The following is a 13,040-nucleotide window of genomic DNA, read 5'->3' on the forward strand; positions in this document are numbered from 1 at the left end:
CCGTATTTAGAAGCGGAGTTTTGCAGTACTGTATATTGAAGAACTATGGTTTTAAATGGGGTTAATAATCCTTTTAAAATTGGGAGCAGCGCGCAGCAAAATGACAAGGACAGAAGCGGAACGCAGCCCAGGGGCTTTATTATGATGAAAGCAGGATTCCATTAGATACGTGCGAAAGAATTTCCTTCATTTCTCTCCTGCAGTCTTCATCAAGCACTTTCACGCTTTCACAACTGCTCCAAGCACAGTTCGACGCTTCAGTGCCACTTGCGTTGCTTAGAGGCAAAAGAGAAATATAATTTCTGGGTTAACCATACAGTGCGGACGTGCGGTTGCAGGCACGCCGCACTTATGTTTTTGCTCCCTCACTCTGTCATACGTTATCATACACGGAAAGCAATAATGTGTCCTGTTATAGCAAGGTTGTTCGGCAGGATCGAACGAGCGGCACTCTATTACGTTTCCTACACTGCTGGTATGACGAACTCATGCTGCATTTAGGGAAGTCAACTTACTTTCGCCTCTGCTATCCCAAAGCAGAGAATTTTGCCTTGGTCTATCGCAAATCCAGCATTGGAGATGAACCATCACTTTAAGTTTAATATAACCACCCGAAGAGAGTTCCGCTTACTTCCAAGGCCACGGAAGGGGTCCGGAATGGCTGGGGAGCAACGCCATGCAGTTGAATACATAAAAGTCGCAGGGAGTCTTACACAGTTCTCTCCCCAAGAATTTAGGATAAAAGTACGCTAAATGTGATTCATCAGCTTCACGAAAAAATAACCTCACAATCTTCCTCTATAAGGCACAAAATGACTGGAATGGCTGAGATACGGTTGTCGTGACGTTCCCTTTTTTTTCTCTTTGACTTCAGGTACGATGCACACATGATCGAAACGGCCAGCATCCTTCTTCCCTTCGAGAAAGTCAGCGTAGGCGTTGGCTACGACAGCCGCAGCGCCCTCTCAGTGCCGTTCAATTTCGAGGCCGGGTTGAGCTTTGTCGACCGCAAGTTCGAGCTCAGCTCGCGACCGCAGACGCCACACGAGGTGTTCCACTACGAGTTCAAGCCTTTCAGCTTCGTCGAAAGCTTCGAGAACGCGCTGCCCGTCGTACACGAAGAGACGCGGGTCGACGTGTTCCGGCCAGAAGACCTCCACAAGGTAGGTGCATATATCATTTATACGGAGCATCGTTCCACCGACTTCCCTCTAACGTCTATTCGCTGATTGGCTGGTTTCGTGCAGCTGAAGGGTCGCGCATGTAGAGCGTCATATAGGACAGGAATATATCACGCGCATATAGCACGTCAAATGAACAAGGGCTCTTTCAATGTTTCCCCAATTGAAGCGGAGTATTTAGGCATCCACTTTGTCGGCTGTCACTGGAGCAGTCCCTAGCTCCCTCGGTAACGCTATCTCGGGCGAGGAGAAAACCTACAGTGGTCCAGAGGTTCTGAAGTGTTCAGAAAACGCAATTTTACGTTAATGAAAAGTGAGGTTCAAACGTAACATGATGTTTACATCTATACAAATACAACAATGTTCGCATTGAAATCTGATGTGCTGACGTAGATATAAGAGCGGAAACGGTACAATAGAGGACGTTATCTATTTATCAAACGCGCGCATCCATTCGTGTATGCCGATTGTGTGTGCTTCGACATGCAGATGAACCTACATGTTCGCCTAGAAAGTAACCCATTTATCCGCTTATTATCGTACGTCGAATACTGGCGGCTTTAATCTCTAAACAACCCTTTAAGTGCTCGGCAATTGGGTTCTGGATGGGCCATTTAGCGTTTAAAGTGCCAACGAGGGTAGATGGAATGCTAGCAAAGGCAAGTTAGCTATTGAAAACTGTTTTTTTTTTGTACTGCTAAGTCATCAATCGGAGGTGATGGCTTCAGCGAAAAATGGTGGCACTAAAAAGAAACACAGTGGTTAAGCATTATTACAAATCGCAAGAATAACGAAAACCCAACACTGCTCAACTAGAAACTAGGCTTGAAGAGAGCGTGGTTGCCACTTGAAGACTTCATTTTGGCTTGCTGTCAGTGCGATGAAGATTAAAAAAACTAAACCCAGTACCTCGAAGTGTGAAATAAGCTGCTGAAAGTGGGGAGCTCTGGTTCTGTTGTGTTGGCTCGAACGAAAACAGGTGCCGCGAAAATTCTGCAGTTCGCGCAAAGAAATCGTCAGTGGCGGGAGGATCCCCCTCTTATCCCTCCACTAGCGGTAGGGATAGGAACAAGCCCCTGCAAGACCACTGCGTCCTCTATCGGTTGGTCTGGGAACCGCTGGTAAGGCGGTTCTCACTTCCATCGATAGAGGTCACCGGTGGGTCTGGGAATCTTCTCCTACCCCCGCGTGACGCACCACCCACAGCAGACGGACAAAACCTATAACAGGTCCGCTGTTAAAAATATACTGACGCTTTTTTATGAGAACCACGTGGTACCAGAGCTTCCCGACAGGCGGAACTACCATCGCGAAATTCCGCCATTCACTCGCCGAACCTGTCTTGTGCGCAGTTCGAGAAGGAATACCTCCACGACATGCTGGGCATGGGCCTGAAGGTGGAGGGTCACTACTTGGAGACCTACGATTTCTGGGGGTCCTGGATGGACTTCTGGTACTTCGGCGACCTCCGTCAGAAGTACTACTACCTCACCGAGAACCCCATGTGGCACCCGAGGAAGTTCAACGTCATGCTTACGCCCGCCAACCGCGACATCACCAACGAGGTGAGAGGAGGGCCAAATATTCCGAGCAACATTTATTGCCGAAAAGGGACTCGAAGCTTCGATTTTGTTTTAAAAAGCATTCCACAACAGTAAAAACCCTGTTCAATGCTTTCGGATCCTGCTGAAAGCCGTTTTGCCTAGTGCTAGAACGAGGTAGGAGGAAGTAGATCTAAACACTTAACAGGTATTCTTTGAAGCTTAGCAATGAAGTTAACCGAATCAATATGTTTCTTTAGAACAGGGCTGTCTTGTTGCTATGCTATGAAAAAAGTTAACTGGCAGGGACAAACGAAATCAAGATATTCGCTTAAATTTTCGCAATGGACGGATACCGTACTTTGATACGTAGCGGGTGGACTAAATGCCTACTTGATACCCGAATGCATAATGAAAGGAATAATAAGGACTGCTCTAACTCGTGACCCCACCCGTTTCTTTTTTGTTGAGCCTAACTCGCTCTTTCTCATACTAATTCAGATCGAGATCAGGTTCGACTGGAACTTCCTGACCCCGGAAACGCGCGGAAACCAACTCTTCACGTCCAAGTACGCCTCTGAGATCGGTGACCCAGCCTTCTCGGTGCGGGACGAGGCGCGCTCGTACACGACAGTCATCAACGGCGAGCTCGTGCTGAGCGGACAGCGCGAGCGCAAGATCGTCACCGAGATGGTCTACACCAGGAGCAGGGACCTACTGCTGCACAACATGAACTTCATCTACGTCCGCACGCCGTTCACCGTTGGCGAGACCGATCCCATGAAGGTGCGTAAGCTCAAGGTCACGCGCCTGTCAAGGTCATAGACATGCCTAGCTTAGAACAAGGACCACGCATGCGTAGGAATTGGATTGGTCACTACATCAGCTACGCTTAAGTGTACCGCCACTTGGTGCACCCGGAAGCGTTTGGGGGCCATTTTGTTTATGGCTTGCAGTGTTGCCATCTCTCCCAACGAAACCGCCGCCGGCTGTGACGGGCAGAGTGTGACCGGCCGCTCTAGCGTCCGCGCAGCAAAGAGAGAGAGAGAGAGAGAGAGAGAGAGAGAGAGAGAGAGAGAGAGAGACGCCCAAAAACAAAATGGCTGCGCCCATATGTAAACGAGTAACACGTGGTGCCGACCGACCAATAAAAATCCTTGCGGCACATAACAATGAGAGAAAATAGTGCCGGTACTCTAAAAGCCTTTATTTAGTGACGCCACTTGGGACTGAACCGATTTTTTGATTCAGCCAGTAATTTGAAAAATAAGTGTAGAAATTGGGACGGTTTATTTCTCATTAGCTGTGCAACTGAGTAGCAAGGCCTATACCAGTTTTATACAATCGACTGTGCCACGTAGTGGCATACGTGGACCACATGGGCCACATGGGCCACATGGTGGTGACATAATGATAAGTGACAATATAGGCCTCTTAATAGGCCATCGGAGCTCTGCCATCACCGAAATAGGTATAGCCATTTTCAAGGGTTCATGCGTATTTAGACTACGGGAAAGCAAAGTCCCTTTATGAAGCTGGTGTCCGTAGGAGCAGTCACACAGCTAACCAGTGCCACGAGTTTGAGATGAACTCACGACGGGGACGTTGCTGGCAACGTCACAAGGTGGATAAGTTGGTCAGGGTGAGAGTATTAGCGCTGCATCAAATGTGGCCGTTGAAGCTCTTTTGACCGACATTCTCGGGTTCTTTGTGGTTTTTGGCAGGTCTGCTTCCACGCTGGCATGAAGTTCCCGGCGCCGGACTATCTGAAGATTGCCAACCTGGACCTCGTGTCTGACGACAACGCCATTAGCACCAACTTCAAGATTAACTTCGGAAAGGACTGCAAGACGGATCAGAAGGTAATGTGTGGGCCACCCTGATAAAAAACAAGTCGCTCAGTATAGGAGTGCGATACACAGCTATAACTGGTAGACACAGGACCAGAGTGTGACAGTAAAACAATGCAGGCTAAAGCGCAGGTACTTCGTGTCCGTATACAGACCACCCTGGTCCAACAAATTGTGCTTCATTCCGAAAGCAGGACATCTGGACGCGGAAAGAAAAGCACGCCCAGAGAAGCAGTGCCCGTTAACCAACTCGTGCCACACCGTACCAGTCAGTTGGAATTTAGAATTTAGCACGCATTGCTACTGTCATTACTGTACCAAGCATTTGCACGCGACAGTTCTATTTGTGCTCGCATCTCAGTTCATAACACTATGGCCACTATATTTACTCCGCCATTGTTTTAAGTGCAGAACACTTCGGGGCCTCGCCTTGTCGTCGTAGCTCGGTCGCTGTACCCGAGTCGAGCCACACGGCGTTCCGCCGTCCTGGCGTATCCCCGAGGCTTCGAAAGTCAAGCGGTTTATATATTCGTAAACGTCAAAACTCGTGAACCACTGGCGCTTGTCATACATCTCCACTTCGTTTAGCGCATAGAAAACTGCGGGTACATTTGAGGCAAAATATACGTAATTAACCGGCAGCGCCCGCTTTTATTTAGTTATGAACGCTCATAGGGTTGGTTTTTACGATAGCAAGCGAAAAAAAAAAAAAGCGGCAGTGCAACGCCGGTAATTGCGGGAGAAAAAGCAAGCACAAAAAGAACAGAACTCCCGCTGGCGCAGTTTTAGGCAAGGGGCCCGCGAGCACTGCGAAAGCGGGAAATTGGAATTGCGTTGGGCGGTAGCAGTGAGCGGATAACGGCGCTACAGCCCATTATGGCGAATCATTGTTCGGCACGTCCGACAGCTTTCAGATTGAGTTGAAGGGGTTTAATTTTTGAACAGGCGCCACCCTCGCATAACACGTTACACTATCCCAATGGCCGCGCCTATTACCGCCTCATAATGGCTTGGAATCCCTTTAAAAACTACGTCAAATCAATGCGCAACAAGAAAACTCGATACGCCACCATTTGAGGCTGAATGATTCCAAGCATGACGGACAACCAAATTTTAGGCTTAGCGGTCCTCGATGCTTGGTTTAGGAATCGATGAGACCGATGAAAGTACGACTCGTTCAAGGATCATTTTAGGCAGACGGGTTTGGCGCTCTCACTTACTTGTTCACGTCAAGCGGGCGGTTTGCTTACAGATCACGATGCGTGCGATCTGGGAGCACTCGGAAGAGCAGAAGCATCTGTTCCAAACCCGCGACCTCGAGGAACCCTCTGGAAAGTTCCTGAAGAACCCGTACAGCGAACTGTGGAAGGACTGCGCATACCACAAGAGCAACGGTATCCTCTGGAGCCACACGTGCGACGAATTGTACTTTGACGCCAGTCTACTGAAGCGGCTCACGGCCGACATCGAATACGAAAACGTGAGTACTGACTTGGCTCCGCTCAGCACACGCCCGCTACTTTGCTCGAACATACTCAAGGCGTGGCAACGAAGCGTATAGTACAGCGCATGCGCCGAAACAAACAGGCGCGTGTTTCTGTCAGTGCAGAACAGCCAGTACTTTTTGACACCAGAAGTAGCCCAAAACCAGCGATTTCTTCAGTCAGGATTCTTCTGCATTCCTTTGCGCTACTTTTATTAACCGTCCACCGTTTTGGACCAGTGGCAAACGTGTTGTGCTGCTGAGCCCAAAGACATGGGTTCAATCCTGGTCGCTGTGGCCGCTTTTCAGAGAGAGGCGAAAAGCGAAAATGCTCATGTGTCGAGGTTGCGGCGCACGTTAGAGATCCCCATTAAGCCTAAATTAATCCAGAACCATACGGCGCGCCTCGTAGCCCATGGGTTTGGCTTCGGAGCGTTAAACACCCAAATTGGAATTTTTCTTAAGGGTACTAGTACAAATAAGCTCAAACTTCAGTTCTCAACATTTTCATAGGGCCTCAGGTACCCTCACAAGGTGTTACGGTAGCAGAAACAAAAGTATAGAAAATAAAACGGCTGAATTTTACGCGCTTCGCTCATGTGTTTCCCTTCCGGATTCCCCCTTGTCTTCGCAGCTGTCGAAGAACTTCGTCCGCTACATGCACGAGATCCGGCGCCACGTGCGCTACAGCTACTTCCCCTGGCTGTACCAGCTGGAGGACTTCGACGTGACCAACCCCGAGGGCAAGGCGAGGATAGTGGCCAACGTGAGCACGTACGACGACATCTGGGACGTGCACGTGGTGCTGCCCAAGGAGGACATCAAGTACAAGCAGGCTCCCGTACCCTGGTGGTTCATCACGCCGCGATTCTACGCCCTCTTCGAGTACACCAACCTTGAGCAGTACAATTCCATGTACAGGCACCGTGAGTACATCAAGTTTGCCTTCTGTTTCGGCAAAGACGTGTCCCCACTCCGCGACGTGAGGATAGCGAGAAGCCGATGCGTAATTCCAGTCTTCACGCGAAGCGGTTGCGGATGGGTAGACGTTATAAGCATGGTCCTTGTTAAGGAGAGGGAGCTCAATATCTTCCTCATAAATAATTTCTGTCTCGTGAGGTGATATGACGAGTAGAGCCCCAGTGCACCTTGTCTAGGGATACAACGGCGTGCAGTCTGCTCCTTCGGTTCCTGAAGACAGGTTGAAGAAGGCATGGGAATGCGGTCGTGTGTATCACTACGCCTATCAGCTGCCATCACACTCTATGTTCTTACCGAATGCTTGGAGGCATAAATTAACCTTGGGTTTATACTTTGCTCGCCTTTTGCTGTGCCGTTAAACCCCGATTGAATTCCAATCTAAACTGCGAAGAAGGCGACCTTTTGCAGTCTACACTGACATCGCAAAAAATGTGGGTGACTCAACGCGGGAGCTGTTCCCTTTACGAATTTCTGGACCTTTTTTAGCTCACTGGTGTATAACGCTACGCGGTGGTGGCGGTTTTGCGTAGACGCTGTTAGTAAATAGCTGACGCTAATAGTTAGTTGGTACTGCAGGTAGGCCACTCGACTGTTTATACTATCACTTCGGCGGTTGAAACTTTGGCGTACCTTTCCAGTATCGGGTTCGTCGCTGTGGTGAGCACGACAACAAGCTGGTTCCTGCTTCGCCACTAAGCCTCGTCAACTGTCAAGCGTGTATGGCTTACTATAAGCTCACATTCCCGTTACGGGGTTTGTGCTAGGTGTCGCAACGGAATCTATTGGTACGGATGCATTGTCCACGCTTGTGAAAATTAGACAGCTTACAGCGGTGTATCTGCATATCTGCAGATAGTAAGTATTCAGCAAATAGTAAGACCTAAAAGTTTGACCGCGGATTGTATTCTTGTCAGCGAGGAGAATGCTGAGTAACCTTTTGCTGTGACGTGTTTATCCCCAGGCATATGCGATGCCCAAGGCGCGTGGATCAGGACCTTCGATGAAGTCACTTACGAGCTGCCCGACACCGACTGCTACAAAGTCCTCGCGAAGGACTGTTCCGAAAACCAACACTTCCTCATCCTTGGAACCAAAACCAAGAACCCCAAGTACGCTAAGGTAAAGAACCCTTGTTCATTATTCATGAACTCCAAAGATGAGTTAGAAAATACTGTGCAAATGGTCAGCACTAATTTTCTACTGGCTGCGTTTGGTATAGCCACATAGGATGGAATAATGCGGTTTGTTGATCATTAGAGAAGATGCGAAGAGTTTGCAGGGTACGTTCAGCAGGCGAAAAGCAAACAACGCCCGTGTGTACGACATTTCAGCGCACGTTAAAGATCCCCAGGTGGTCAAAACTAATCCGGAGCCATCCACTACGGCGTGCCTCATCACCTGCGTTGTGTCGGCGCGTTAAACCCTACAATCAATCAATCAATCAATCAATCAATCAATCAATCAATCAATCAATCAATCAATCAATCAATCAATCAATCAATCAATCAATCAATCAATCAATCAATCAATCAATCAATCAATCAATCAATCAATCAATCAATCGATCGATCAATCAATCAATCAATCAATCAATTAATCAATCAATTAATCAATCAATCAACCAACCAACCAATCAATCAATCAATCAATCAATCAATCAATCAATCAATCAATCAATCAATCAATCAATCAATCAATCAATCTCTGCATTCAGCACAAAATTGCGCCTAAAGGCTTGCAAAGGTTAGTAGTTTATTCAGGATGAATAGGAAGTATAGCGCCACAGTTTTATCCGAGTAAAATGGTATATAATCCGCCAACGAATTCATTGAAACAAAACAGCACGTGATGAGGTAGTATCTGGCTACTTGCATTTATTTTGCATGACTGTGAATTGTGGACTTCCTATCATGTTGAGGAAAGGAGCTCGTGGGGTAAGTTATTCCACAGTGCCTAAATTGTACACTTTAACGCTTGTAACTGCAGCGCGGTCATGTAAACGTCCTGTCAGAGTAATTGGACAAATAACTACTTGTCTTATTCCATAGAAATTTCTTGTGCCAATTTTTCATGTTGTTCAAAGCAGGCCAGCTGCAACAAGCCAGCTTGGATAGTGATCGCAGTGCTCAGGTCCAGAGTTTTGTTACAGAACGAGCGCCTGTCACTTACTGGATTCTCGTTTCGGCCCATGCTTTAACTAGCGTGCATGAAGCCGCAGTATACTCCTGAATGCCTGGGCAGGAGGGTGTTGTAGGTACAGAACACAGTAAACATTCGTTATAAGAAGACAGAAGACATCCGGACAGTAAACTGGCTTTGATATAAGTAACACTATGTTAAAAGCGCATATAACCAGCATTGTACGCTGGCGCGCGTGCTATGCACGGAACACAGTCACCACTAGCTATACCGAATAATCGTAACAGTGACCTGGCTTCGTTATAAGCTATATTCGTTAAAAGCATATGTAACTATCTTTCCACCTAGGAGCGCGTGGTATGCACGGAACACTGTAACCACTCGTTATAACGAATCATCGCAACAGTAAACTGGCTTGGTTAGAAGCGACATTTCGCAAAAAGCGGATGTTACTAAGTTTCTGCGTAGGCTAGCATAGTATGCACGGAGTTCAATAAACCAATAAACTCTCGTTACAACAAAATGATCGGAACCATAAAGTCACTTCGGTGAAAGCGATACTTCGTTAAAAGTGGATGTAACCTGCTTTCTACGCATTGCAGTGTGGACGACGAAGGGGTTAGAATAAAAAGGGTATTTCGAATAAAGTGATTTCGTTATAACGGGTGTTCACTGTATGTGCTTCCTGCGCCGAGAACGGCTGTAAATGGTTGCGCTCGCTCCGGGACCGCAGGCCGTGAAGATGTTCCTGCACACGTTCAAGATCGAGCTTCTGCCGGTGTCCGAAGACACCGTGGCCATCGCCCGAGTGAATGGCAAGAAGGTGCCGGTGACACCCGACGAGCCCTTCCGCCAGTTCATCAACACGGGAGTCCGGGACGTCGAGCTCTTCCGCATCGTCACGTACAACCAGCAGCCCATCTATAGGGTGCACTCGGAGCTCTTCGGCGTCCGCGTGTCTTACGACGGACAAGGAATCTACATACAGGTGGGATACCAACTGGGGGAGTCCGAACAATGACCATTTTTCGCGCTGCGGTGGCTCAGTGGCTAAGTCACTGCGCTGCTGAGCCAAAGGACCTTGACTGCTGTATTCCCGGCCGCTTTTCTGGTGGAGGCGAAAAGCGAAAACGCCCGTGTGTTCGAGATTTTGGCGCGCGGTAAAGACCCCCAGGTGGTCAAAATTAATCCGGAGACCTCCACTACAGCGCGCCTCATCGCCTGCGTTGCGTCGGCGTGTTAAACCTCATTGTCAATCCCCATTTACGGGAAACGCGAATCTCCATCCGGCTTCTTCGCTATCGTAGCAAGGAGTCAGGAACAGAGGTACCGATTGTGTGCATTGAACTAAGAACCACTTGTCTAGCGTTACGACATGGTAGCATTACGACTATTTCGCTCTGAACTTTTAACCGACTCCGAATCATCCATCGCAACGCACATTGTTCTACGTGAATGTAGTGAGCATCCCCTTGCTGTAATAATTATAATATGATTGTGTTATTACCAATACCAATGTCCCTCAGGAGGGTCTGCGTAAAGGGTACACGCTTTCTGTTATCTCAGTGAAGGGATCGTTCACGGCAAGTTTTCTTTTGAAATTCCCGGGGAAAATAGTGTGTTTCCGTATCAGGAGTTTATGCTCGAAGATAGTTTTAATCTCCGTTTCTCCTACGTGAGGCCCGCTCATATTATTTGCAGTGATATTAAATTAAGAACAAACACGCTTGACTCGACCAAGAAATGTATACTAGTTCGAGGTGCACCTAAAAAATTGTAATTCCTGCTTAACGAAAGCTCAAAGAAGCTCAAAAGCTAGAAGTGCGTCCAATATTCGCTGAAAGTGCGGCCAATCGACCGTCAAACCTCCAAAGACCCCAATCGAAAGGAAAAACGAACGCATGAGACGATTTTTCCCGCATTAATTAAACGCACCTAATAACGATCTAAATGTACAGCGATACGCGGTTTAAGATATAAAAGCATACTATCGTTCTCCTTCTTCATAATCTATGCGTGCACTGTCTTACCTAGAACCGGTCCTTTCTCGCGATTATCAAGTCACCATTCTTACACAAGCAGGGAAGCCCGGTTTCACCCACGCGCCGTGTGTCGAGAGATCTTATCAGAGCTTCTCGGTCGACCGACCGGTCTATTGGTAAATGCATTAGCGTTTTGACAAAACGCCACAGGTGCCACTTAGAAAGCTTTCGCCTTAAAGTAATTGCATTATCCGTTTTTTTTTTTTTCTGCAACGCCAGCTGGCTCCGTTCTACCGCGGCAAGGTGTGCGGCCTGTGCGGTGACTACAACTTCAACCAGTTCCGCGAGTTCATCGGGCCCGACAAGTGCCTGCACCACAACTCGACCACGTTCGGCAACAGCTACGTCATCCCCTCAGACAACTGCAGGGCTCCCGAGTACCGGAACCCGTGCGCCTACAACGGTGAGTGGGAAGAGCGGCATCACTATGCTTTGCCATTCATAGTGCATGTTAAAATTGTGCGGGAGTTGCTGCTCCGTTTATAGTAGTAATAGCTACGCAATGACAGGTGTGTTTTGTTTATACAAAGTAAGGAGGAAGGCCAACAAAAGCGAGTAATTGGGCGAGTTGGTCGGTGCTGATGAATGAACTCATACTTCTAGCGAACTAAAGCACAGGACGAAGAAGTGTTTCGTCTTTTCTTTCTTTCTTCGTCCTGTGCTTTAGTTCGCCAGAAGTATGAGTTCATTTGTAAGGAGGAAGGCGTAGAGGAGGAGGAGGAAGGGTGGGGAATGAGCATAAACAACAATAGTTCTAGCAAAAGTTGTGTTTGATCCCTCTTTCATAGGAGCCGGTAAAACACGAAAGTGAAAGGTGCCTTCACAAGAGCAATTGAATGTTAAAGGAACCTCCTCCATGTGCGAAGGCTTCGCGAGCGTGACCACGCCAGACGAAATGACTCCGACACGCAAGAAACAAAAAATAACCGGTTCATTCTGGGACAACAAAACCAAAAATGACGTGCACGAAAAGAGCAGCTTGAAACTCATAGCGGTCATGTGAACAACGCGAAGCCGTGGGTGCGTCAATTTAGGAGCGTCCCCCTTACCCGAAGGCGCTGGCATCGAGGCGCCAACTGTCGGCGCTCATTAGCGTCATGATGCGCTACTTCGCTTCGCCTCTCCTAGACGGCAGCGCGAACTGAATGAGTCATAGGGAAGGACATACGGCGCGTTCGTGGAGCTGTTTACGTCTCTGTTCATAGTGCAGTTGGCAGAGCGCCTCGCACCTCCCGTTGCGGCGAGAGGCGAGAAAAATCGTGGGCTCGAATCCGGGTGACACCGCGCCAGTGGCCCTTTTTCTGGTGACGTCACTTCCGTGACGGATATGACGTCAGTGAGATCTTGGTGTACCCGGGCATAAAACACTTTCGTGTCACAATAACAGAGAAAAAAATGTTTTTTGGATTAAATTGAGAAACCTACCCGAGAAAGGATTTCCACTTGCATGCAAGGCAAATTTGTTAGCGAGGACAAACAAACCAGTGAAGCAATGTACTCTAACTAGTTGCAGGGCTAAAGTTCTGCTCTGACTATACTGGCTGAGCAGCAAACTTGAAGCGTTTCTGAGACGACTCAGACGTGAAAAACAAAAGGCACTCAGAAGGAAAAAAAAGGAGTGGCCGTGTTGCGAAGACACGACACGGCAGACGCGCTTTCGTCCGCATATCTCCGGGCTCTCATCGAAGGACTTTGAGGCATTAACAATTGGCGTAGGCTCTGTAAAATATAGTTCCAACATGGGTGGTCGCCACTTGAATTGGCTTCTTTAATCATCCTACCAAAGTGCTCAATATTTTATAAAAATGAGATTCCTTGTCCTT

General features: G+C 48.0%; 1 protein-coding gene across 1 annotated transcript in view; it reads left to right on the plus strand.

Moving 5' to 3' along the window:
- LOC144163188 (vitellogenin-6-like) overlaps positions 1-13,040 on the plus strand; it is a 36,657-nt gene that overhangs the window by 22,651 nt on the left and 966 nt on the right. The window contains exons 18-26 of the mRNA XM_077694019.1: positions 875-1,163; positions 2,534-2,746; positions 3,224-3,508; positions 4,447-4,584; positions 5,825-6,052; positions 6,690-6,981; positions 7,998-8,155; positions 9,909-10,163; positions 11,437-11,620. Coding sequence (XP_077550145.1) covers positions 875-1,163; positions 2,534-2,746; positions 3,224-3,508; positions 4,447-4,584; positions 5,825-6,052; positions 6,690-6,981; positions 7,998-8,155; positions 9,909-10,163; positions 11,437-11,620 — 2,042 coding nt within the window. The remainder of the gene's footprint in view (positions 1-874; positions 1,164-2,533; positions 2,747-3,223; positions 3,509-4,446; positions 4,585-5,824; positions 6,053-6,689; positions 6,982-7,997; positions 8,156-9,908; positions 10,164-11,436; positions 11,621-13,040) is intronic.

This window comes from Haemaphysalis longicornis, unplaced genomic scaffold, assembly GCF_048455015.1.
Source record: "Haemaphysalis longicornis isolate Haplotype H1 unplaced genomic scaffold, Haemaphysalis longicornis Haplotype H1 scaffold_12, whole genome shotgun sequence".
Taxonomy (NCBI): Eukaryota; Metazoa; Arthropoda; class Arachnida; order Ixodida; family Ixodidae; genus Haemaphysalis; species Haemaphysalis longicornis.